Below are 26,064 nucleotides of genomic sequence, written 5' to 3'. Positions count from 1 at the left end.
AAAATAGAATGGAACTAAAGCAGACCAAACAATACCACAGCCTACACAAAAACTTGCCCTGGAGCTGAGCAGGTTCCTGGGCAGGGTGTGGGTGAGGCTCCAGGTGTGGCTGGTCAGGGCTGGAACAGCTCACTGGTGTGCTTGGGGCCCTGACTGAGCATATAAACCCTCACAGCTCCCCCATGGTTTTGGATATATAGGGGGGTTTTGGATATATGGGGGGGTGTTCTTTGTGTTGGGGGCTGCTAATGTTATCTTGAGAGGGTCTTTGGTTGTTTATCTGTTTCTCATATCTTTCAGCTAAAGTTAAGCGTGTTCAGGAAGGTTAAGTATGTTTGGGCTTTTTTCTTAAGGTATTATTTAATAGCTGTGCCAATTGTATTTGTCAAATTTTCAGCAGGTTGTCTGTCTGGTACCTAGCTCTTTTTTCTAATTCTTTTATATCTCAATATTTACTTCTTAATAGTTCTTTATATGCTTATTGTCTGTAACTTTCAAGCTAATCATGATAAAATTATTAATCTGAAACTTCTTTTTAAGAGCTCTGGTGTTATGTGTTTTGGAAAGAAGTATTGTTCTAGTATTAATTACTGTTTAATAAACAGTACAAATGCCTTCTTTGTAGATGTTGAAGGCCTTCTGTTTCATTTGAGAGCTAATGAACATGATACTTAAGGAACTGCTATAATGTGAGACCTTTAGGCTGTTGGAGACTATTAAAAAGACATCCAGAATTATTTTAGAGCATGCCACAGAAATACTTCTGAGAAGGGAATTCCTATGTCAAGACCTAATACTTAGGGTATTCTCTAAAAGATGCCTTCACAGTAGTTACTAAACATCTGGGTGTCTTAGGGATATCTTCACTATGAATAGAAACTGATAATGGGGCCAGAACTAATTTTTTTTAAGTACCGTAATGCTCTGTATAAAAATGCTTTCTATGCTCAGGGTATTTTAAGACAGAGGAAGTAAAATCACTTTTCTTCCACTCACTGCAGTCTGATTTTTTTTACTCTGTTTTTTTTTTTTTTTTCTAAAATCACGCCACAGGACAGTTAGTGATATTTTGGTATGCTTAGCTGTGCGCATCACAACATGTTTGCATTCATGGGGTATGTATTGTACTTAACTAAACTTCAAAGTACTCTTCCTGGCTGAGAGGCAGCAGTTATTTTGAAGAACTTTCTGAAGATTTCAGGTGCTCAGCATCACACAGTCCCTGTAATCTTACAAGTTCCTTCTCTGTCCATGAGAACAAATGCTGGGCCGTGGGCACACGCTGCACAGAGGGCTCAGCTCATGCAACGCTCTGTGAAGAGGAAGCTGACCTGCTGGGAGAGGCTGCTCAAAGCTGGCTTTATGTTCTAGTCTTCCGGAATGGGTTGGCGAAACAAAGCTTTCCCTGCTGATCACAGGAGCTATTATTCATTGTACACAGAGTGCTGTGTGCGTGCTGCTGGGACGAGCTGTGTCAGAGCATTAAGTGTAAACACAGCTGTGCAAGGCTACCAACAGCTAGCTGTTCCTTGCATCCAAGTGGAGCCGAAACCCCGCTATGACCACCAGCTGAGCGGGTAAGAGCCCGCGGCAGGGGCCGAAAGCCAACAGAGGGACCCTACAAGCAGATCCCAAGCGCCCAGCTCCCCGGGTTGTGTGGCTCGGGCCCCAGCCCGGCCGAGCTCCCGCTCGGGGCCGCGGGGAGGCGGCGCCGGGGGCGGCCGGAGCGGGGCGGGTGGGCCGGAGGGAGGCGCCGGCTGCCATGTAAGCGGCCGCCAGGGGCTGAGGCGGGCGGGGAGCGGAGCTGAGCCCCGTCCCCGTCCCGTCCCGCCGGGGCATGGGCGCGGAGCGGGGCGGGCGGCGCGGCGCGGAGCTGCCGCGGGGCGCTGAGCGCCCGTGGGGGCGGCCGGCGGGGGGGCCCCGTCCCGCGTCCTTCGCCATGCTGGTGAAGAAGAAGAAGTTCAAGTTCCGCGTGGAGCTGGAGCTGGACGAGCTCTCCTCCGTGCCCTTCGTCAACGGCATCCTCTTCTGCAAGGTGCGGCTGCTGGACGGCGGCAGCTTCAGCGGGGAGTCCTCCCGGTAGGTGCCCCTGCCCCGGCTCCCCCGGCGGGGCCCCGCTGGCGGCCGGGGCGGGCTGGGGCCTCGCTGCGCTTCGGTTTGGGGATCCCTGCGTGGAGAAGTAACCGAGCACATTGTGGAAAAGCGCTGTCTGCGTTCCTGTACGTGTTCAGAGCTTTATGCTGTACCGAGCTGGTGTTTAACGCTGCAGTGCAAACCTAGGTGTCCTTTCTTCTTCTTCACGCCCCAGCAGCCCGGCTGTCAGCTGCAGCGGCCGCACCTGCTGGGTGTGACGGCCCAGTGCCTGCCAGTGGCTTCGTGTGCAGGTGTCGGGCAGGGAAGGGTGTGCTGTGCTGCACGGGGCTCTGCTGCGGGGAGAGGACGCTGCACGGCTTATTGTGGTACTCTAATGTTGTTACTAGAAGGACTTAGTGAAAAATGCCTCATGGAATGCCGGGAGCAGACAGAAATTAGTAACAAATCTATGCCTATTCGGTTATTTTCTTATTAAAATAGATGCTGCTATTATAGAGCTCACTGAAGTATCTGCTTTTGATTTTGCAGATGAAATTAAAGAGAATAAAGAGCACCAAAACAGAACTGAAAACTCCTTATTTAACCATTCTAATATACTTGCATGTACAGTCAAACATTAATCTTTTCTCTGTATGGTTGGAGGGTCTTCAACTCCGTTCTCATTTCATGTCTATTTTCCTTCTCATTTTTCTTCCAAGCAACTTCATCATGGGTGTAACAGATGATGACAGGCATGAGTTCAGGCACTGATGTGCCATTACTGTCCTAATGCAGCCCTTACTGCTTTGGAGTCACTTTCACAGGCTGACGTGTATTTGCTGGGTAGTCTCTTTCAAAGAAGTTGATTTTAGATTAGCTGATGTGAGCAATGTGTATGATATGTGTCTCTAGGAAGTGTCAGTGGAAGCATGACAGCACAGTTCTGCTGCTGCTGAAATACTATCCTGGACTCGGGCTTTACCATCCTTCTATTTTTCTTGGGGTATGGTTTCAAAATAAGAACAGCAGAGAAACTTGCTGGTGTATCAAAATCCCTGTGAGTGTAACTGGTCTATTCCTGCTGGACTGAAAAGCGTTGAGGTATGTTTATAGAAAGGTATAGCATTCCTCTGCAGTGATCCTTCAATGCCAGTTTAGGGAGTGCCTTTGCTCTTGGCTTAAGAATTAACAGATGGATTTTCACAGTGGTGATTCAGCAATGGTCTGAATAAATAAGGATGAAATTAAGTTAACAAATGTGGCATCATTTCAAAACTTGTCAGTTACAAACTTTTTTTTTTTTTTTTAAATTGCCGTCATCTTCTGCATGCGTTTATTCTAGTGTGAACTGGTGGTCATTTTCTGAAAGTAGAGCTCTTTGAAGTGTCATAAAAAGCTTGAAAAACTTGATTGTATTTCAGAACATATACAATACTTTAAGATGGGTATGTATAATACATGAAAAAACTGACCATGTCTCCTTAATAGCTTTATCTTTGTTACTGATCAAGGTCTAGTATACTATAGCTTTTAAGGGAGAAGTTACTGTTCTCCAGTTAGTACTGATAAAAACATCAGGGCAGAAGTTACACCCGTGAATATTTTGAACAGAAAAGAACAGTGTTCTAAGATACAGACTTGGAGGAATACTATGCATATTCCTTAAGGCTAGTACAATGCAGACAAATGTACTGGAATCATAGGCTGTCTGTAATTGACCTAAACAGACGGAAGAAATAATTGATAAGCCTCCTAGGGTAGGTAACTGCTCATAGGCTGAATTATTTCACCACCAGCAAAAGAGAAGATGTTGGTATGAGGAACTCAAAGACTTTAGGAAAGTAAACCATCTTATTTCTTAAGAGGGTGCTTTCAACACTGTACTGTACACATTTAGGCTACACTGGTTGTAAGCCTGATAGTTACATTTTTTGCTTGAATTTCCCTACCACCACCCCCTGGCATGTAATACAAGCAATGGATTTTTGTGTTCTTACGCTTGCAGTCTTCAGTTTGGTCATGTTCCACTTGCCTCTCAGTTCTGCTTGCTGGTATTTTAGACTGCTGATGCTTCTCTCTTCATTGTTACAATACAGCATTCAACACAACCAAAACTAAGAAGCTGATTATGATCTGTATCTGTGTGACAAGCATAATTGATAGAGATGAGGGGGGAGGGGGGCTGAGAACTAGCTTTTTTCATCAAAACATTTTATTCTGCAGCAAATTCCAGAGAAGTTTGCATACAACAAGCTTTTGAGTTCTGAGAGGCACTCACAGAGCTCTGGCATTACTTGCATGAATATGTTCTTATTCCTAACAGATACTGAAAAGAATAAGTAACTTTGTTGTGTAGAATTTGATTTATCTTCCAGATAATAGGTGTTTCTTATTTCTAGTGATGCTTACCTGCTTCCTTCTCAACTGACTAAAACTACATTTGCTTTTTTGACTCTGGTAAGCACATCTTCTGCCTCACTGGACTCTTCAAATTGCTTTCTAGTCATCATTTCCCTTCTTGCTGCTATTGCGTTTGAAAGGGAGAACTTCTCCTGATAGTAAGACAGCTTAAACAGTTTTCTGTTCTTAAACAAAAGTAGTTGTTAGTATGACCTACCTGTTACATGGAACTGCTGTCCCTCCCACTCTCATCCTCCTGCACTATGTATGATTTCTGTTTGCAGTCCTCAGACTTGGTACTGGGCAGTGGTACTTCTAATAGTTCTGCAGCTGCAACCTGATTTGACAATAGAGAAAACAGAACAAAGTTTTCAATAGCTGTAAGGCAAGAAAATGGTAGGAAAAAAAAATCCTGCCTAGCAGTTTTGTAGTTGCTCTTTTACATGGATTTTCAGGAATATGAAAAGTTTGTCTCGGTTGCAAACAGGCTGCTAGTGAGAAGCTTTCAGGCCATCACTCTCTGTCAGGGGAGATAAGGTAAGAAGAGACCTTATGGGGAAAAAGGTAAGAAGAAGTAGTTTTGTACACAAATTACAGGATACTTTTTTAAGTGTATTTTTTTCACATCTGTTAATGAATGAAGAGGTACAATAAAATGGGTTTAGATGATTTCGAGAACGTGCTTGAGGAAGGTTGCATGATGTGAAAGGACTGGCATGGATATGCCAGACAGAGCTGAAGGAGCAGCAAACAAGGCTGAAACATTAATGTCAGAGTTCATTGGGAGAGGTAGAAGAATAACGATATGGAAACAAGAGGGATGAAAAAATCAAGTTCCTGAAACAGAAGGGCAGGAATTCAAAGTAGTATTACAAAGAAAATAAAATCAGATTTGAGGAGGGATGTCTCTGGTCCATAGTAGCACAGAATAAAATGTTTGTATTGATTACATTTTGCATGGAATTAATTGGTTAATACAGATGGAAATGGATCATCCCTGTGAGACAACTTACTGTGAATACTGGTAAGAGATACAGCACCAGCTAACTTCTCAGGAAAAGGTTCCTGGAAACGGGTTTATGACAGACATCTATTAAAAGTGCTTGTTTATTAAAAAAAGCAAAACATGTCCCTTGGTTTATGCAGGAGAATTTTTTCCCCAGCACAGGACACAGAGTACATTTTGCTGTGTTATGTTGCTGTCGTAAACTTGCTATTTGCAAGCACTATAATGCTTGATTGCCTTTGTATTTCAAGGACTATTTCTGTTACTTAGTGGAATAAATTAGGATGGAGGGGACTGCTAGAGATCGTGTAGTCCAACAGGACTCAGCTCAGATCAGGAATCTCAGCGTTGTCCAGTTGACTTCATGCGACCTGCAAGAATGGAGATAGGTTTTTGTAACCAACCTGCACCTTGGGCTCACCACTGTTACTGCCCCTTGTCCTTTCTCTGCTCCCACTGAGAAACGTCTTGCTTCATCTTCTCTCTAACTCAGTAGGGATGGCTGAAGACAGCAATTAAATCGGTTTCCATCTTTTCTTGAGACTGTAAAAATCCAGTTCTCCCAGTTTATCCTCTGGCTTCAGCCCTGTTGCTCTGACTCCAGATCCTCATCTCACACCCCCAGGACTTGCCTCAGTTTATCATGTCTTTCACTCGAGGATCCCAAACTGGATTCAGTGCTACAGATAAAGCTTTGCAAATGTTCAGCAGACGGAACAGTCACTTCCTTTGAACTGCTGGCTACAGTCTCACTAGTACAGCTGGCCCTTCACTTCACCAGTTCTCTTAGGTCTCTGCATTTGCTTGTAACCAGCAGTTTTTCATAAGTAAAAATTAGCCGAGAGCAGCTCTGCTTTGATGTCACGGTCAGTGTATACACATTTCATAGGGAATACCTAATGTGAAATACTGCTAGTTAAATCTTTAACCTGGTTACTGTGAGTAAAAACGTGAAAAAGAAAGTGGTTAGTTTTGCTTGCAATAACAGCAAAATAACTGGAGAGTAGTGCACTGTAAACAAGTGGAGCTCTTCCTGCAGAGCTTACTGTTCGCTGATTTGCTTCGTGCTGAAATTTGTGAAACAGTAAGGAAACGTTGAAGCTCTGTTTGTAAATGACTGGTTTTGTTTGTTTTTGCAGTGCTTAGGAAAAAATGTTTGTGTTGGAGAGAATGCATCTTGTATGACTCAGGCATGGCGGAAACAGAATACTAAAGTAAATCTGTTTTCCTGAATATAGGAAATAAATTGGATTTGGAATGTGCATGGGCAGCACGTAGTCAACACTTGTTATGTATTAGATGCGTAGAATGCATTTGAATAAAATTGGTCCTGGCGTAGTTGTGATAGATCTTTTTCATTTCCTTTATAATACCTCTGTGATTTTCATATTTGTCTGTTTGCATTTGCTTTTACTTCCATTATCAAATTAATGGAAAAGCTTTTAGTTTAATTTGAAAGTAAAGGATTTCTCTGTTGCATGATCTTGTTTACATTTTTGTGTATACAGTAGAGACATTAAACGAAAAATCATGAGTAAACCCCATTGTGTGACACCACAGCTGCATGGATCTAAACCAAACAAGAAGAGAGAACTGTACAGTAATTTTTTTGAAGGATCTTAACCATATGATGTTTTGCTTGAAAGTTGGCTAATTAGAAACAGACATTTGATTGCTCCAGGAGTCAGCTGCATAGGTACCTCCATTTTTTCCTCAACAGTGAGACTTCACTAATTCGAAATAGAAGTGAATTAGGGGGAAGATCGTGCAAGCAGGATGTCAGCATTCCTCTTTTGCATGCCAAACCACTGTGTGTTCCTTTATACAAGTGAGAGCTGTATCCAACAATACCTTCCTAATGCTGCAGGTAGCCTAGGAGAGATCAAGTCTTACAGTAACATACCTGAACCACCGAGGGCACTGGAAGTGTGGCTGATAAAACTGTTAAGATTACAGGCTAATGCCTTCTTCTTTCCTGCCTCAGAAAAATGGGATGACCTTCTGTAAGTGCTTCGGCATTCTGCAGAAGAAACGTGTGTTTATATATATTTTCTAGACGTGCATATATACAAATATGATATTATTTACATTTTAAAAGACCTACATCAAAACAGGAAACTTTCTATGTGTAAATGATTACGCAGTCTGGGAGGATATATCTGAAAAGACTGGGTGAGGAACTCGTGGCATGCCTATGTCCTTGGACCTGTAAATGACTAAGCTTAGTATGCATGCTGAAGTTGACTATCAAGGCCCTGAAAGACCACCAGTAGAAACAGATGTGCATAGGTCAGGGATATTTACATACTTTAACAAGGTCTGGGAAATAGCGTGGCTATGTTAGTTACTTCTTGGAAATCAAATGAATGTGTTTTGATTGTATATAACCCTTGTAGCTTGAACAATTTGACATGCATACTAGGTGGCGTGATCCTCTGTGTGTCCAGTGCTGCAATTAAAGAATGTTTGCCTTCTAAAACTCCAAATTGAGTCTTGGAGATTTTCTTTGACTGACTTTTATGGTAACATAAGCACTATCAGGAATCAAGCTGATCAAGTCCATATATATATATAGACCTTGTTAGTGAGCCTCTGTCGTGTCCAGCCAGAGAGGGGAGTGGAACAAGGCCATTGGTGCTGTCTGTGTCTGGGATTTGTGGCTGGCTGTGTATCTGTGGTGTTTTCGTGTACGTACTGGGAACACGTCTTCAGTCTCACTGCTGGTGGGACCTGGGATGTGGAGCTGCAGCAGCCTTGATCCAGCGTAATATATTTTCTCCTGAAAGAAGCAAGCAAAACTTAGGTAGTATTGGAAAAAATTACACTAATTCAGAGAGAACTCTTCTAAAGGCATTTTATTCACTATACTTTAGCCTGTCAATGTCCAGTCTCAAAAAATTTTTGAAAGTCTAAAGCAAACATTTGCACAAAATCACCAGCTTTAAAAAATAGTAATAATAAGTAAAAATAATATCCCTATTTACCTTGTGGACTGAAAAAGATATTTTTTCAAAGTATTTAGAGTGAGGGTTTAGATAACTTACATTTTGTACAAAAGCTGTAAGATGTCTAAGCAACCCTTCCATTCCTTAATATAAAGAAGACTACCTACTTGGTTCTGAAAGTATTTTTTGAAAGTTTCATATAAAATTTGCCTAATATATAGACTGAATGGCACCTTGAAACTAAAAACAAATGCCCCCAATTTTTTTATTCCCTTGGTGACCAATAATTCTAAAGTAATTGTGCTAGAAAAATAATCCGTTTAACATGATCATCTGCATATGGCTAAATGTTATAACTAGCTGTCTAGAATAATTAAAATAAAAACTTGAATAAACAAGTTTCTAATTAATGGAACATGATATTTTCCTAAATGTCCTAAAGAGTTTTAGCTTATTTATTTCTAAGCCTTTCCTCCTTAAGCTTTTCCATTTGGCAAAAAGGAATTTTTCACATGACACTTAAGGTCTTTAGAAGTGATTTATTTTTGTATTTGTGGCTATTTGCTGAAACAAGCTGTTATTCAGATCCTTTATCCATGTGGGAATGAACAAACAATATGGTGATCATAAATGTTTCTTAAAAAATAAAAAAGCCCTAGTCTTTAACAAGTGATAGGCTGAGATGATGATTGGATTAGGAATTGTTGCTTCTCTTATGTTGGTTGCTGTGTTGAGCTTTCTCTTTTGTGGATGAGAAGAGAAAATAGAAGACTTCTGTTCATTATTCTAAATGGGAATTGTGTACAGCACATAAAATACATAGGGGAAAGACCTTGTCTACAGCTGAAAACAGGCATTTGAAATTTAGTCAAGGTGAAAATGACCCTCTGAAGAGAAAAACAGTTAGTTAAACTGATGGTTAGCTTAAACTATACTTTAGAATCAATTTATCTTATAATATCTGTCTATTTTCCATTCTTCTTGGCTAGGTCTTACTAACAGTGTTTGTTCTTAAACTACAGCCTAGTACATATTTGAATGCGTCTTAGTAACCAAGATGCATTTTGATTCATAAAACAACTGCTTTTGCTTTGCATGTGGTAAAGTGACTAAGAGGCTCATAGGAAACTGACTCATAACGGAAAGCTTTCTCCAGCCTGCCCCATAACATAGGCACGGTTGCCAAGAAGTTATGTCGGTTCATTTCCATAGTAACCAATCAATAAAACTATTTATTTTCTAAAGGCCTTGCACATGAACTAAGATTCTCAGAAATGTAGATGATAACGTTCTGAATATTTTACTGATTTCCTTTCAGCATAAAGGGATTAACTTGTTGGTGCTTTTATTCACACAAAAAATACCTTTATTAAAATGTGACAATTTTTTTCATTGTTTAATTAAATGAAATAAGAACAATTCACTTTTTTGTTGTTGTTTCTGCACGTTGTAGATATTTCAAATATCTTGGAATGACACTGATGACCATGTCCTTACTTGTATGATCAGCAGATACTAGGGGAAGTCATTTTCTGACCTTTCTGGGTGACAGTGAGAGACTCAGCAGAAGTCTGCATTTCTTCTATTTACAAAAAAGACACTTGATTTTTCTCTCCAGATATTATTGGATGCATAGTAATGTATAAGTGCAGGTTCCCTGTGGCCACAGCTGACATGCCTTGATCTGAGACTAGAGGTAGAATGGAGGAAGAAGTGAGGTCAAAGGATTGGCAAGAGTTCTTGCAAGCTCAATACAAGTTTGTACAACTGCATGTCTTACAGTATTAAATAGATATTTCTGCTAGGATTTACTTTCAGGAATTCTTTGAGGTGCAGCACAACTGACAGCTACAAAAATCACTTATTTTAAGGAACACAGTTTTCAGTTATGCTCTTAATGTAGAGGTTTTTAAATACAGTGTTGTGCTTAATCCAAGATTCTTACTCTGTGATGAAACAAAACAAAATCTGATTCTGGGATTTTGTGTCTGTGCATTTGTTTCCGTGGGGGTGGAATACTACCAGTGTGCCAAAATATCATGTTTTTTGTAAAAGAAGTCTTGACAAACCATATTACTTAGTTCACCTGCATTCAAGTTCACCTTCCCACGCAGTCTTTTTAGCCTAATGAATTCCCAAAAGTTTGGCTAATTACCATCAGGGTTAAGGACATGACCACGTCTATTGTCTTTTACTATCAGTGGAGGCCTGTTGCTTCTAGTGCTTGCATGAGGACATTAGTATTGTTTCACATGAGTACATTTCTAGAATGTACTGATAGTATTGTTCACAGAAGGACTGGAGTACTACAATGAATTTAGTGACTTAATATCTCTTCTCTATTTGAAGTAAAATATTGTAGCTAGGCAGCTCAAGAAAAAAGGCATTTCACCTTTTTCCCTGCTTATAGTACAACTGCTTTGTACAACCAGGACAGATATGGTGGTATTTTTAAGAGACAAAGGCCTTTAATTTTTTTTAATGTTTAGGACAAGATCAAAATATTACTCAGAAAAAAATAGCTTCAAGAAAAATAGCAATAAATTCTAGAGATTTCATTTGTAAATTACTTTGAGTAAGGCTGGACCACTGTGATCGGCAGAAAAGCAGATCATTCTCAGGAGTTGTGTTGTCTGGAGAGCACAGTGCATGAAACCTAAATATGCACATCCCAGATACCCACACACGTGCACAGCTGTATCCTGCCTGACAGTGGACATCTAGCTGGCTGTTTGCTTTACCTGAGAGATGAGCAACTGTCACCGAAGTGCTACGATAGCAATTAAACCTTTCTAAGTGTAACGAATGTTAACAATTATCATACATCCCTTAAAGGTTGTATTTGACTTGGCTCCTTCTTGCTTGAGCCTGTTTCCTATAGAGGATGTAGTAGCTATGTGTAATTTGCCTTTTTTGAATTCTGCTTCTATTCTGGATTTAAATAACTCATATACTGGCAGGTTGGCTTTTTCTTCTCCCATAGCACAGGGAAGGTTACAAGAGGAAACAATGGAAAAAAGGTAGATTGTGGTATGTAGAACGTGTTCCTCTTAGGTCACATGCTAGAACGTGACTCAGTGTTGCATCATTTGAATCCGTTAGTCTGTTGTGGTAATTAAACTGACTCATTTTAGACAGGGTAGTTTGTTCCTACCTTAGCAAGTCATTGTGGATGTGAGCGCTGCAGCTGGCAGCGTCCCCAGCACAGCACAGAGGAGCCGTGTGATTCACTGTTTCTCCATAGGTGATAAACTCTGACTCCAGCCTATGGGGAACCAAAGAATTCTTCTGTGCTAAAGATGTCAGACTGGGTCTTCAATAATCAAGTGCTGTAGGAAGTTAACATAAAACACAGGAATATGTGCATTAGAAAAAAAAAAAGGTAAAAAAAGGACAGATTTGCTTTAATATGTGAAGACTGTACTTGAATGACTAGAGTGGTAGAAGAAATTATCAGAGATTCTCCACACTCCTAAGGTCTGTGTTTAGAAACATAGGACTAGAAAAGAACTTTTTGATCACTGAGGCAGGTTCCCCAGAATCACAGTCCTTACATCATGTAATTGGCAAACTGGCCAACCTTTTCTTTACATACTGTAGACAACTTTGCTTCTATTTCTGTTATTGGAAAGCTGTTCTAGAAATGTGCTCTCTGGTTTGAGACCTTGTAATTTTCAGTTTTAAATGTGTTTGATTATGCCTTATTTTGGCCCCAGCCACTTCTCATTTAGCTTAAAAAGTTAGCTGGTGCTTACTGTGTTTGAATCACTTACCATATTTTTTTTTCTTTTTTTTTCTTTTTTTTTTTTTTCCTGATAAGATAGAGAAGTTTTCTAGCTATTCTCCCTGCATGTGTTTATTTTGGAGTCTATTTGTTCTCAACTGGAGTTACCCTAATAGAAAAATGTGTGCCACTTGAGGCTTATATAATAACATTAATATAGCTGAAAGCATCCAGTGATTGCTTTTTTCTTAGCTAAGTCATTTTGCTGGCTTGTAATTCTCTTATGATGAACAAAGTCATTCAGATATTAGTCATCTTACTTTGCTCTCAAAAGACAAATACCCAGAATGTAGTTGAAATTATTCTATGCCTTGAGTGCATGACTTTGTATCTGATTATTGTACATCATCTCCTCTGAACTGATGCAGGCCTCAAATTTATCTAGTTCTGCCTGTACTGAAATGTGATTTTTCCAAGATGGTATCCCTGAGCACATTCCAAAACTCAGCAGCTTGTAAGAGAGTGCCTGGGAGCTAATGTTCAGGAAGAAAGACTTCACACTCTCTGGAGGCAAAATGGAGAAATGACAATCTCAGTCATTTGCAAAAACACATGGCTGTTCTTTTTTTTTCCCCCTCTAGGTTTAATACTGTGTTCAGGTTATGAAGCAGTTAATAGTCTTGCTACAGAAAGAGAAGAGTGAAGGATGGCTATTCAGGCTTTGAACCAGACTTTGCTTGAAGTGGCCACTTCACAAACAGAAGTGATTGTTTTTAAGCTATCCTATTGCATTTTATGGTCCTGAGTGCATATACAACTGGTATTAAGTTTATCTTCCCTATTTGCAGGGAGGTAGTACAGGCAAACTGTGTCCGCTGGAAGAAAAAGTTCCTATTTATGTGTAAAATCAGTGCCAGTGCCACAACAGGAATTCTGGATACTTGCATCTGCAGGGTGTCTGTACGGAAGGTAAGTAGCATTTTTTCCCTCTTCCGCTCTTCCCCTGCTCTTTCATCACTTGTTTTGATTGTATTTTTAGTCAGATGATGAATTTCATAAAATCCATTTTAGATGCAACCATGTCAGGTATTCTAAAAACATTTACATAGGAATCCTATTTATTACATTATCCTGACTAATTGATGAGTTTTTACATTCTTATTGAAAATAAGTTATTCCAGTAGGACAGGTAGGGAATCACTCATCGGCCTTCATAAAGTTAGCCCTTGATAGGTACTGCTGGTATGCACGAGTAAACTTAGAAGCCTTGAACTGTGCTAAGTATCAGAATTTTGTATGAAGCACTTCCTGCCCCTGGGGCTAGACTTTACAGCAGGCAAATGCTGGCCTGGAATCAGGCACTCGCCTTTCCCCTAGTCCCCTCTTTCTACAAGATGACAGTCTCCTGCTGGCCTGCACTGATTAATACGAAGTTTCAAATGACCATGGTATAACCTAGCAAATGTGTGCTGAGCTATTTTAAAATGAAGATTATTATTTGCTTTTCTTTAAAAAAAAAAAAAAAAAAAAAAAAAGTTGCTATCTTTAATGGATGGCTTGCATAATTACTAGTATGTTTGTTTGTTTTTTTCCCCTAGGAGTTAAAAGGAGGAAAGGCATATGCAAAGGTAAATTTAATGTATTTATGCCCTTTTAAACTAATTGCAGAATAGTACTGCTCTAACACCCATGATTTCGTTAGGTACATTATAGTGACACAGTGTTGTATGTGCTTTTGATCATGGTGTTTAGTAAGTTTAATATTATTATACAATATTCTACCCCTGGAATGTTTTTTTCTTTCAATTTAATGTACAGAAAGGGTTGATGAAAGTAAATCCTTTTGCATATATTTACCTTTAAAAATATATATTTTTTTTCCTGCCTTGAGACTGTAATTTATAACTGAAGATAGAGCTATGCAGAATTTGATGCTCTGCATTTCTTTTCTGCTTTTTGCCTTGGGCCTCTTTCTTCAATGGGCATCATCTTACATTTGAGAGAAGCTAGTGTTGAGTGGCACTCAACACTGTGCATGTAACAAGTGCCTGCAGTTAGTACTGATTACTACTAACTTGTCATTTTCTCTTAATAGCTGGGCTTTGCAGATCTAAATCTAGCAGAGTTTGCTGGATCAGGAAATACCACTCGTCGCTGTTTACTAGAAGGTTATGATACCAAAAATACAAGACAGGATAACTCCATTCTCAAGGTAATTTTTCTTTTCTCATACTTAAACTAATAAAGCAGAAAACAAGTGTTATGATTAAACATTTAATGAGATTTAAAACTATTAAAACATATTTTGTATTTAAAATGTATAAAAATCTTCTTATTAATTATTATTATGTAATTATTAATTACATATAAAAAACGTATTTCAGCACGTATGTGCTGAACCTCTTTCTAGAGGGAAAATAGTTAAAGGTGCAAATATTGGCTTTGCTTTCAGAGAATCATTAAAATCCATATAGTCAACAATACAGTTTGTCCTACTCCTGGATATAGAGCTAGATAGCTGTAAAGCAAAAGTGTCCAAAAGGTATTTCTACTCTGACAGGAACTGAGAAAGGGAACAATAATGTATAGTAAAAAAGTAAATACAGTCTCATAAACGTAGCAATTATATCTTTAAGAATGGGCAAATTCCTGTGCAGCTCTCCTGCAAGTAACTCTTAATTGGTTTATTTATGTGTAAGCCAGCTTTATCACCTCCATGAATCCTGGAACGTGTAACAGTTGTTAAGAACTGTTGAAAGAAACCCATCCCACTGTTCTCCCTCATTAGTCCAATGAGATTAAAAAATGAAGTAAGCTGCATTTCATAAAACTGAAATTAATTACAGAATGTTGCAAGCAAATTAAAAAATTAAAAATTGTCCTGCTAAAACACTAGGATGAATTCCTCATACCATTGAGTATACTGTCTAAGCATATATTGTCTGGTTTCTTTAAGATAGTCATTGACTTTGTCCCGAAAACTTAAAACTAATGGCTTTGTCCCAGCCAACAAGCCTTCTCAATGCATTATTGTCCTATGGCATTATTTACATTTTGTGGGTTTATTCTTTTGGTTTCAAGGGAAAAATAAGAGACAGGAAATCTATCTAGCTATCAATAATTTTAGGATTCTTCTTGATCTGCAAATCTTTTAGAGAATCCTTTAAGTGCATTAATGTTAGTCTACGTGCTCTTTTTTTTTTTTTTTTTTTGCAAGTGTTTGCATGTGTGCTAAGAACAAGAAGCATTTTTTACAGAAGTGTTTATTTGCATATATTATGCTTTTTTACTTTACTTAAATATAAGATTTGTGGCAAATCTAACTTAGTGACATGACCATGTATCACCAACTAATTCAATTTTTTTCTGTGTTTTGTTTTCTTGATGTGTAGGTTTTGATCAACATGCAGCTAATGTCTGGAGACCCATGTTTTAAAATGTAAGTTTATAAAAAGCTGTTGGATAGTATTTTGGTCATGCATAAGTGCCTCAGTCCATGTTCAGAATTACAATTCCATTTTGCATACGTGAATATCTCCAATCTGACAACAGTATTTTATAAAAAAGGATAGTAGCTGAATAATGGCTAACATGGCAAAAATACCAGAATTCTCACAGTTCCCCTTGCAGTTAAATACTCAGTAGGTGTTCAAATAAAGAAACGCTTATGGGAAGTCACTCATACAGCAACCCTACATGAACATAGCCATGACCAAGTTATCCTGACCAATAGGAAATGAAGGACTCTACATGGCCTCTGTATTGTAAGAGATGTTTTACAAGAACCTGAAAGCCATTCATTCTAAGGAGAGAATTGGAAAAATATATAGAATGCTTTCATGAATGCAGTGTCAAAAAATTCCTCAATACTTGCTAAGATACTTACTGCCATTGCTTTTCCCTAACTTAGGAAGTTGATAATCTTCCGTCTCTTAAAACTGGTAAGCTGTCTTGATGTGCTTTTCAGTTTAATGCCAGTCTTTTCTAATTTCATATAACAGTAGATGGCAATTGTGTCAATAACAGGTTTAAAACAACTTGGTTGTATTTCACTTGTCACAGATGTTTGGGGGATGGGTTAATGAAATAATTCCTTCAAAATAAATTTGATCTTTTAAGTCCTACTTTAACTTGAATTTTTCTTCAGTTCTTTTCATTGACTGCTATGTTGTTATACTGAAACTAGGAGATGGAATCAAAATGGAATCAATTAAGTTGTGGAACTTCTCGCTACTACATTTCATGAGTACTAAAACTCTAAGTTCAAGAAAGAACTAAGAGAAATTCCTGAATGAAAAATTGTGAGCTATTAAATATAAAATATCACACATGGCTCAGAAAATACCTAAACTACAGATGAGATATTGGAAGAATAATAAGGAGGTGAATTACTTAATAGGATGTGCCCCCTATTCTCTCAGTACCTGTTTGCTGCTGACAGAAACAGGATGTTTCAGTTATGAACAGTTCTGAGACAACATGCTTGTTTTCTTACTAGCACTTTCAAAAACAATCTAAGACAGTTTGAAGTATTATATATAACATGAAAAGATCAGCTTAAGGAAAAGAAAAGCAATCTGGAAAAAATTGCTAGCTTCACCCTTACATCAGTTTGATCTTTTTCAGTAGGTTCTCAACTTCAATATATACTTCCAAACCTTATACTGGATCAAAAATACCTACTAAAGATATGGTTAGTGCTTACTAACTCTGTACAGACACACTTTTACTTCAGCAGGACTTAGTTTTTGTTCAAAATACTCTTATAAACTGAATTTGAACTCATCTTTTACATGATGAATATAGGCAATCAGTGTCCCTCTGAATAATAAAACAGAGTGGGATACCAGTCTCATACAGCTATATTACGTAGCAATAAATATATACTGAAATCTTAAGTTAAAAAAATAAAAAATCTGCAGCTCCAAGAAAAGCAGCACTGAACTCCTAACTTATTTTGAGGCAGAAATATGAAGTAACGTCTCAGCAGTTTGGAGATGTATCCTGGTGTAACTAGGACAATTGAAAACTTTTCTATACCAACTACAGACTTCACATTACTGCTGTGGCTGTATCCTTACCACGGTTTCTGAAGGGATCTGAGAATGTGGCCTGCACCAGTACAGCTCAGATGATTCCCAGTAGGAACTCTTTGATATCCGCTTGCACCATAAAGGTTTCTTTCCCCTCTTCTAACCTTTTAAAAAGAAGAGTAGAACAGTGTGAAATCTTGTCCTGTGCTCACTGGACAACTAGTAAGATGGTACTATCTCAATCTGTTTGAGCAGGCAAAGGTTTTCTGTTTTGCTGGTTATTGAGTACCTCCTCATTTACTTTGAGTGAGACCTATTAACAAATATCTCACTCGTACACATAAACGAGTTTCTCAAAGCCAATTAACTAATAATTGGTCTTGTATGCTCATGAAACAATGAGTTTCTGTGCAGGTACTCATATAGTTGAACGTAGTAACTAAATAGTTTTCTGCAACCCCAGGATAAACTCTGATTGAAATTATTCAGTCTTGGCATTTTCTTCCAAACTGATGATATAACCATTTCCCAGAGCACAAACTTTCAACACAAACAGAACAAATAATTTATCCAACACAGATGTTCTTCGTAGAAGGAAAAATAAGCCTTAAAACAGTTGCACGATCTGGAAGCAGCTACATATTTTATGAAGCAGTCAAGAAGGCTTGCCATTTGATTTGGGGTGACATCCCTTCAAGCATTCAATTCTTGCTTTCAAAAGTATATTAGGCTTTTAAGTCACACAAGCTTTTTATTTCCAGAAGTGCTTTTTCTGTCTTTCTCTCTTAATTTCAAACTTAACATAAGAGGAGACATACTACTGTATAGAAAGACAGCAGCTAATTTATGGAATATCCAATGTAAAAATGTCAACAAATATCTATTTGTATGCAGAGCAAGAGTCTGGATCTCAAGGTCAAAATAACAAAGCATTAAAAAAACACAGGCAATGTCTTGAAATGCATTTTAGTTGTATTTGGCTGCTTGCAAGTGTGGGTTACTTTTCCCAAAACACAAACTTGAAAGCCTTATTCTTTTTAATAAAATACCTCTTTGGGTGTTGGTATAAATTGAAGCAAGCACTTAAGCTGTATGAAAAGCTTTTTAGTAGTGATCCAAATTTAAATTATGTGGTATGTGATTTTTTTTTTCTTTTTAATTCACTGGAGGTGGAAGTTAGAGGGGAACATGTGGAGATAGTAACAGAGGCCCCTCTGCTAGGAGGGGAGGGCTGTCAGCCCAGAGTCTGCTTGTATACTGCAACAGGGATGAATCAGCCAGGAGTACATCACAGTGCACAAGCCAAGTAGGAGAACTGTAGTTGTATGTTTGGTTGCTTTTTTTTTTAATTTACCATCTTGTCATGTATTCCATAAAGTATTGAGGTACATACATTCTTTACACATAAATGATCCTGCAATTCACACTTGGAAAAAAAAAAAAAAAAAACTTCAAAATTAACACATATCACTACCAATTATCAAAAGGCTTATCAATAAAAGAAAAACTCTTCCACAGACCCCCAGAAGCCTGAAGGACTGAGCAGAGGGATTCTATAAAATGTCGTGAAGCTCAATAGCTAAAGTTTTTTGTTTTTTTTTTAAAGGGGGCTAGACAGCATGTTCTCATAAAAAGGTTATGAGATGACTAACTTGAAGCACAGTACAAATTACATCTATTTACTTGAAAAAAAATATGCTGATCAATTTGGAGGAATCAGCAAAACCAGAGCAAATTCTAACCACCTTTTTCTCTTACAGGCCTCCTTCCACAGCAACGTCCATAGCAATTGCTGGAGAATCAGAATCTTTGCATGAAGACAGGAAAGGCAGAGAAAACTTACTAGTACATCTGGGTATCAGAGGTATAAAATAATGTTCTTAACTTCTCAATTCTGTTTTAACTGGCTTCATAGCTTCAAGGAGACACATGAAATACTTCTCATCTTAAAGGGATGTTGTCAGTTGTCTCACAAAGGGACCTTCTTTGGTTTATTTGCTCAGATACCCTCTCTTAAATAACAGCAGTAGAATCCCTCTTTTTTACTTTTGTAACAGTTTATTTAACAGAAAGAGAGAAAATGGGCTTGATGGCCTGTCTTCTTTGTAATATTTAAAATCCTTCATTTTCTGTGTGACACGTTTCTTGATTTGCTTTGGATTTGTGTTTCAACAGTACGTTTAATTTGGCCCTTGATTTTCAATTTATGAATCAGGTCTTTAAGGATACACCTATCCCCAAATTTTGAACAGTGAAAGCTCTATCCTTTTTTAAAAATTGAAGTTGTTTATCTGAAATTATGTATGTAAACAATATGAAAAAATGATTACTATGAAAATACTGTATTATGGGTTGATTTTTTTAAAAACAAGTTTGAGGCCCATATACAGATTATTAATTTCCACCCTAAACACAGCTTAATTCATCTTAACCATAGTTGTTTTATGTACTTTCTATTAGAAAACACTTCACATGCTATTCTGTTATGAAAAGCATGGCAGTCTCTTCAGTGTCCCCAGTACAGACAAATCTAGAACTGTACTTAGACAATAGTTTAACTCAACGCTACTCTCAATTTTATTGGGGCAGAACCATATTCCTACATTCCTAATGGATTTTTCTTTTAAGAGAATGAATATTCCTTAACATGCGCAGTATTTTTGAGCAGTTGCATCTTTGACGAGGTTCATAGAAAAACAGTGTGAAATCACTAAATCCCTCTGGGAAATCTGACATTGGAGTCTACTCAAGACTATGGGCAAAGTGATAATAAGGTTGGCTTTAGGACCTTTCTGACTTGCATGTTTTGCAGATCTTTCATCAAAGAGTGCCTCAGTCCCAGACGAACTTGGTGCATGCGGACATTCCAGAACATCAAGCTATGCAAGTCAGCAGTCAAAACTGTCAGGTAGCTGTTACCCATTTCTTTATGAATTGTTGCATTATATTAGCTTCCATGCTTTTAGACTGTAGACAATAACTATACCTCTGTGTTTAAAAAAAAAAAAAAAAGGTGTGAACTTGAAACCTTTTCCTAGGAGTTTCAGGTATGGGAAGGGTTGGGGGGAAAAGTAACATTTTCTCCTCTTAAAAGAATGATGGTACATAATCTGTTCAAATGTGAGGCAAACTTTTCTTTGAGTTTTGCTGAGTTTCCTTTGAGTTTTACTTTTACATGTATGAAAATAAATGGAGACTCAGCTCTGAAAGTTTAAGAGGAAGTAATGACACCAAGTTATTGTGATTGTTAGGAAACTAAGTTATTCAGAAGAAAAAGAAAACAGCACATGCTAGAATACAAAAACCAAAATGGATCATCTACTCGGTATACGCATATATACTCAGAAGGCTTTTGAAGTTCCTTGTCAAGAAGACAAAACACCAATTCTGCTTTGTAAAAGACTGTTGATGACCATGGCTGTCAGCAGCATACCTAATCTAGCTCTCCTGTGTTCTCCCAACAGGCTACAGCACATCTCACTCTAGGTCATCTAGTATGTCTGAACTGTGCCACAGGAGAAACACCTCAGAGGGCAGTACCTCAACAGGAATTGGAAGTATTCTAGGGCCCTGTGAAGAGATGGATCCAAAAGTAACTGAAACCAACATTGATACATCTATTAAAGATGCATCATCAGAAAAACTTTGCAGGTATGCTCAACTTGAAAGCCTTACCTAGGAGAAGCAAAACTGAATTTACTATATCACTTCTAAGACCTCTAAATATATTTCTTTTTGCAGACATCCTGTAAAACAAGACTCTGTGGAGTCACAGCTGAAGAGGGTTGATGCTACCAGAGTTGATGCTGATGATGTAGTTGAAAAAATACTCCAGAGTCAAGACTTCAGTTTAGACTCAAGTGCAGAAGGTATGGAGAGAAATAAGGAAGCTTAGGGAAAGTTGATGCACATTAAAGGCCTTAAGAAAACTGACTCTCTTCATGGTCCCTGTTGCTTGTAATTGTAAGACTGTGTATATGCTTGATCCTGTTTCGCAGAAGTTGAAAGGACCCTTGTTGCATGACTCCAGTAACTTCCCCAGTCAATTGTTTTTCTCAAAAAGATAACAGCAGGGACAAACCTACAGGGAAGTTAGGTTCTCCAACCTCTAACCTGCAAAGGATCAGTTACCAAATTGGTAGATTTAAAATGTCAGTTTTAGAAATTAAGCTAACAAATGAATTGTCTTGCTTTCTAGAGGAAGGCTTAAGATTATTTGTGGGCCCTGGTGGAAGCACTTCTTTTGGAAGCCATCATCTACCTAACAGGTATGTAGCCTGAATGACTGATCAGTGACTAACACTAAACAGAAATGTATCTTCCACAGCAATTATTCTGTATCTACATTCGTGATCTTTTCATCTTTCTATTCTTTATCATTCAAATGGCACCAAAAGAACTAGATTGTCAGGCTGTAAACCAGAACACAAAGGTTCGTTCTAAAATCAAACTGATATGCCAGCTGAAAACGCTGTAACTTTTGGAGGTCGTGAAGTCTTAGTTCCAAAGTTCTCAGTTAGGAGTAATGTTTCAAACTTAACTTCTTTAACTTCTATTTTAATTGCAACTCATCTGATTTCTTTTAAACGTTTTCAGAGTTGGATCTGGAGCATATGAGCAGGTGGTGATAAAACGCTAGACTAGAATGACTTGAACAGAAACGGAGAACGTGGAACTCTGGCATTGATACTTTTCTTCAAGTTCACTCTCTTGCAAGAGCTGTGAAAGCAAAGATGAACTCAGTGTGAACTTCTTTTGGAAAAGTAATGGAATGCCTCGTGCTCATATAGCTAAACATTGCCTTGATACCATAGAAGATAAAGCTTTGTATACGTTGTGAAAGCACTTGGACAGGTTTTGAAAGCTGTATTTGATGTTAGTGAAATACTTTTCAAGTTATTCCCTAACTTTTTAGAAACATGATTAAGTGGATCCTATTTTAGTATTCCACAGCAGAGGTCACATGGGGTCATGTGCTCCACGTCTTCTTTTCTAAAGAAGTTCCAGAAAGCCTTAAACAGATCTGAAGAAACCAATTAGCCTCGATTTTGACTGTACCTGTCATTGAAGTCTTAAAGAAGCTAACTCCTTCTATCCAGTCAAAAGTTAGTACCAGGTGAAGGTTATGGCTTCCACAGAACAAGCCAAATATATTTTCATCATAACCAAAACCTTCTCATAAGGTTGCATTAGTGGAGGTGAAATGTACATGCATTAAAAAAGACTCAATAGATCTAAACCAGCCCATAATAGGTTGTGTTACTTGAAGTCTAGAGGCTTACATACATCAAATAAGATGGTTTTGTACAAGTAACAAAAGAAGCAGGATACCACATGAAAATGTGGCACAGTAGTGTATTATCAAGAAAGCTGGCTGTGTCCCTAAGGATTGCTAACTCTGGAGTTCAAATGCTTCTTCCAACAGAAACTTGCTTCAGTAATGCACAAGCCCTCAGATTCAGAGGGATGGTACTGTTTACAAACCTTATCAATAGTTTACTACCACTTTGAACTTTTTCTTGTAGCTTAACTCTTCCCAGTTAGTGTTCTGCTTGCGTTTTGAAGGTGCCTTGAAGGATAGGGGAGGTACAGGGATATTAAAATATTTACTAAACAACTTAAGCTTTAAAACTAGGTAAACATCTAAACTGCTACCAGTATAACTTATTAAGAGAAGCACTTTATTGTAGACATATTCTGCACTCTGAAAAGGAATTAACGTGCAACAAATTTGTCTTTTGATGTTGAACACTTACTCCTTCGCTATCTGTCCACTGTTACGTTGAGGTCAATGTACTGTATTTAAATTTGCACAAATAGCCATCTGCCTGCCAGACAGAAAAGATGAAAGATCTCTTAAAATTTTCATTGAGAATTATGAAAGAATCCATCTTTCAAGTAATGTGCTAGGTGACACGTTTCAAATTTAGGCTTGGATCTGCTGTATTTTTAACTGCAAATTGCATGTGACCTGTATTTTGTTACACTTGATTGTATTGTTAATCAGTAAGGCTTAGATTAAATACAAATAAAAATTGCATGGCCGTTGTAGAAAGCTTTAAATTCTTCCCAAATTGATGTTTGACATTCTTTTACTGAAGTATAAGTAAGCCTTATTTGTTTTCCATAAATCCAGAGTAGTTATTAAACTCGTATTTGTTAAGGAAATTATTTCTTAAAGAAATCTCTTAAGGAAATTTCAGAGTTTGAAGCGTGAGTAGTGTTACTAAGTATGAATTGTTCCTCAGTTATGGTACTTCAACACTTATTTCCTACTGGAAATCATAATCTCTAAGCATTTTAATGGGTAAAAAGAATTAATGCAAAGATTCTATTTTAGCTGCTGTTAATAGAAATGTGGTATTATCTATCCATTTCTTCACAGGAATTTTAAACGGAAAACAAATAACTATTAGTATAGTATCTGTCAGAGCATAAGTTTCCTTTTATATACCTACTTTGTGCAAAAAATATCCTACTGCAAGCCAAAAGATGCATGAAATTTGAATTATGTTGCTTTCAGTACTCCTGGACACTGCTAGACTTTTTGACAAATCTGTTAAAACCAGTAGTAGTTAGATGGTAGTTTACTTAAGTTTACTAGGAAAAATAGGCATAGTAAGAAGAAATGTAAAAAAGTGTTGTACAGCTGCTTACATAATTCTTAAGGAAATTTCCATAGCCTAGATTTGTATTCTGTGTTAAAAGACACAGGTAACTGCCATAGATTAGGTATTTTGTTTACTAGAAACTGCTGTTTCTTGACCGAGAAGATCTTTTAAGTAGGAAAGAAGTTTACATGGAAATCAAGCTTTAAATAAAGCTGTGTTGTACCATTTTATTGTTCACACTTCAAGCTAAAACTCTTTATGTGGTGATTCTGTAATTGTGCATATTTTAAGTGGAACATAACCTTCATACTTGGATATTTTTTGTAAACTGTGTTGTAAGAATATTGAACACATGTTGTGAACTGTTTGGGATATGTTTTTTAACTGTATTTAATGTAAATGTTTCAGACGCAATAAACTCATGTTGCAAGGAAAATGTGCTATTTACACATGGTTATTGTTTAAACTGGAAGGAAAAAAATGAAAATAACGCTGTGCACCACTGTTTCAAACACATACATAGTATATCAAGACCCAATCATTATTGTAGTATGGGAAACAATTTTAAACAAAAAAAAAAACAGATACAAAGCACCAGAACTACCCGTGCTATCCCTCAACACTATAGATGCTATCACTGAACACATGGGTGCATTTTATGGACCTTCTGACATGAGCTAACAACACAGAGGGAAAGATTAACATGGAAGAAAAATGACTTTATAAAATTCTTTCTAATGTAAGTAGTTCTGCCTTCTCCCCAGCCAGCTGCTCATTCGTGCCTGCTCTCCTCTCCTACCTGTTGGACCAGTCCAAGTGCCTGCAACAGCTTAGACAGTGCAATTCCCTGTATCACCTCACAGCAGGATCTGCCAACAAGAAGGGGAGAGACAGATGTTCTCAATACATTTCTTAACATTTCTGTGGGGCAGGTTATTTTCACTGTTGCTTACCTATTAGAAACTAATAATCATTAAGTTACATTCCTTCCACCTTTTTTTTTTTTTTTTTTTAATGAAGGAATCCATAAGCAAGATATCAAAGAAAGCTTTGCCTAAATTCAGAGTTGTACACACTGCTCTTCCAACAGCTACAACTGATCACACGGTTGTAAACATGGCCCTCATTTTGGGGGTTTGTTTTTTTAACTGCCTTCTCTTATGATCTGCTAATGTTTCCCCAGTATCTTCACTTAAATATACAGTAGTGCCACTGCATTAGATTTTGGAAAGTTCCCAGCAAATTGCTTGCATACATTACTGCATAAAATGTGGTCGATTTGTATATCAGGAAGGAAACGCAAAGGACTTTTGCATAAGAACTCTTCTGTCATTTCAGATGCCTGTGTTCCTTCAACTCAATTTAAAGGGAAAAACAGGAACGTCCTTAAACCTAACCCTGAGTTACACATAACCTAACTGAATGATCCAAACCTCATTTATCAATATAATGGTAATGGGCGTGAAATAGAGCCTAATAACTTGGAAGCCCACCTGTGCTGGGACTGACACAGATCAGAAGTTTATTAGCTGTGAAAACTACTTGAGAAAGGTTTGGGAAAATAGACACTTAGGTGCCTCCAGGCTCTCAGGTTTAGGCTCTGTTGAGCCCTTCTGGCCAAAATCAATCCTTATTAACTTGCTAAATAGTTCCTTTCTTTACATTCAGGATACTCCACTCTAATTTTTACCATCTTGGCTTTTTTTTTTTTTTTTTTTTTTTTTTGTGCGCTTTCTCCACTTCCCTGCTTTGGTTTTGATGCCACAATGCATTGAACACATCTTCTGGGTGTGAGCTTATTCTACTTTTAAGATTTCGCAACAGTAAATTTGGGCTTCTGATGTTCTTAATTCACTTTGGCACTAATTATACACAAAATTGCTAAAGTAACTCAAAAGGCTTTCACTGAGATTTTCTTCTGCCAAATCAGTAGCAATTCCACCCCCACAGCCTTCAATAGTGCAGTATATAGAAATCTGCTTACCAACCCTCATTAAGAAAGTTTTATAAAAGAATAAATGCAAAAAAGTCAAAGCAGACCAAATTCTTCTTGGACCCAGCTTCAGCCTATACAGCAACTGGGCTTGCTAGGGAACTAAAGGCAATTCCCAGAGCAGTTTCTCTTCTGTGTGAAGCCCAAAGTCAAAATTTTAACATAAAGCCATTTGATGCAAAGTAAGTATAAATGGAGCAAATAGTTATTATACCTGTTATCTTTTTCTACAATTCCTGTGATAGTAATAGATACATATTTCTCACATCAGAATGTTTT

General features: G+C 37.8%; 1 protein-coding gene across 1 annotated transcript; it reads left to right on the top strand.

The window, feature by feature from the left end:
- Positions 1–1,837: 1,837 nt before the first annotated feature.
- On the top strand, positions 1,838–24,228 carry FAM102B (family with sequence similarity 102 member B). The gene is made up of 11 exons (XM_032192076.1): positions 1,838–2,079; positions 12,997–13,117; positions 13,747–13,776; positions 14,244–14,360; positions 15,541–15,587; positions 18,942–19,045; positions 19,994–20,089; positions 20,646–20,832; positions 20,923–21,050; positions 21,380–21,449; positions 21,778–24,228. Exons 1-11 carry the CDS (start codon positions 1,838–1,840, stop codon positions 21,818–21,820), a joined length of 1,185 nt encoding a protein of 394 aa, XP_032047967.1. The 3' UTR covers positions 21,821–24,228.
- The last annotated feature ends 1,836 nt before the right edge of the window (positions 24,229–26,064 follow it).

The sequence above is a fragment of the Aythya fuligula genome, chromosome 8 (genome assembly GCF_009819795.1).
Source record: "Aythya fuligula isolate bAytFul2 chromosome 8, bAytFul2.pri, whole genome shotgun sequence".
NCBI classification, from domain to species: Eukaryota; Metazoa; Chordata; class Aves; order Anseriformes; family Anatidae; genus Aythya; species Aythya fuligula.
This window is presented reverse-complemented; position numbering and strand designations above follow the sequence as displayed.

What these genes read in the sequence shown, in the direction of transcription:
- FAM102B (XM_032192076.1), top strand. Translation starts at nt 1,838, where the DNA reads ATGGGCGCGGAGCGGGGCGGGCGGCGCGGCGCGGAGCTGCCGCGGGGC. An exon ending in GGAGACCCATGTTTTAAAAT is followed by an intron (nt 15,588 to 18,941) that starts GTAAGTTTATAA and finishes TTTCTCTTACAG; the next exon opens with GCCTCCTTCCACAGCAACGT. An exon ending in AGTACATCTGGGTATCAGAG is followed by an intron (nt 19,046 to 19,993) that starts GTATAAAATAAT and finishes CATGTTTTGCAG; the next exon opens with ATCTTTCATCAAAGAGTGCC.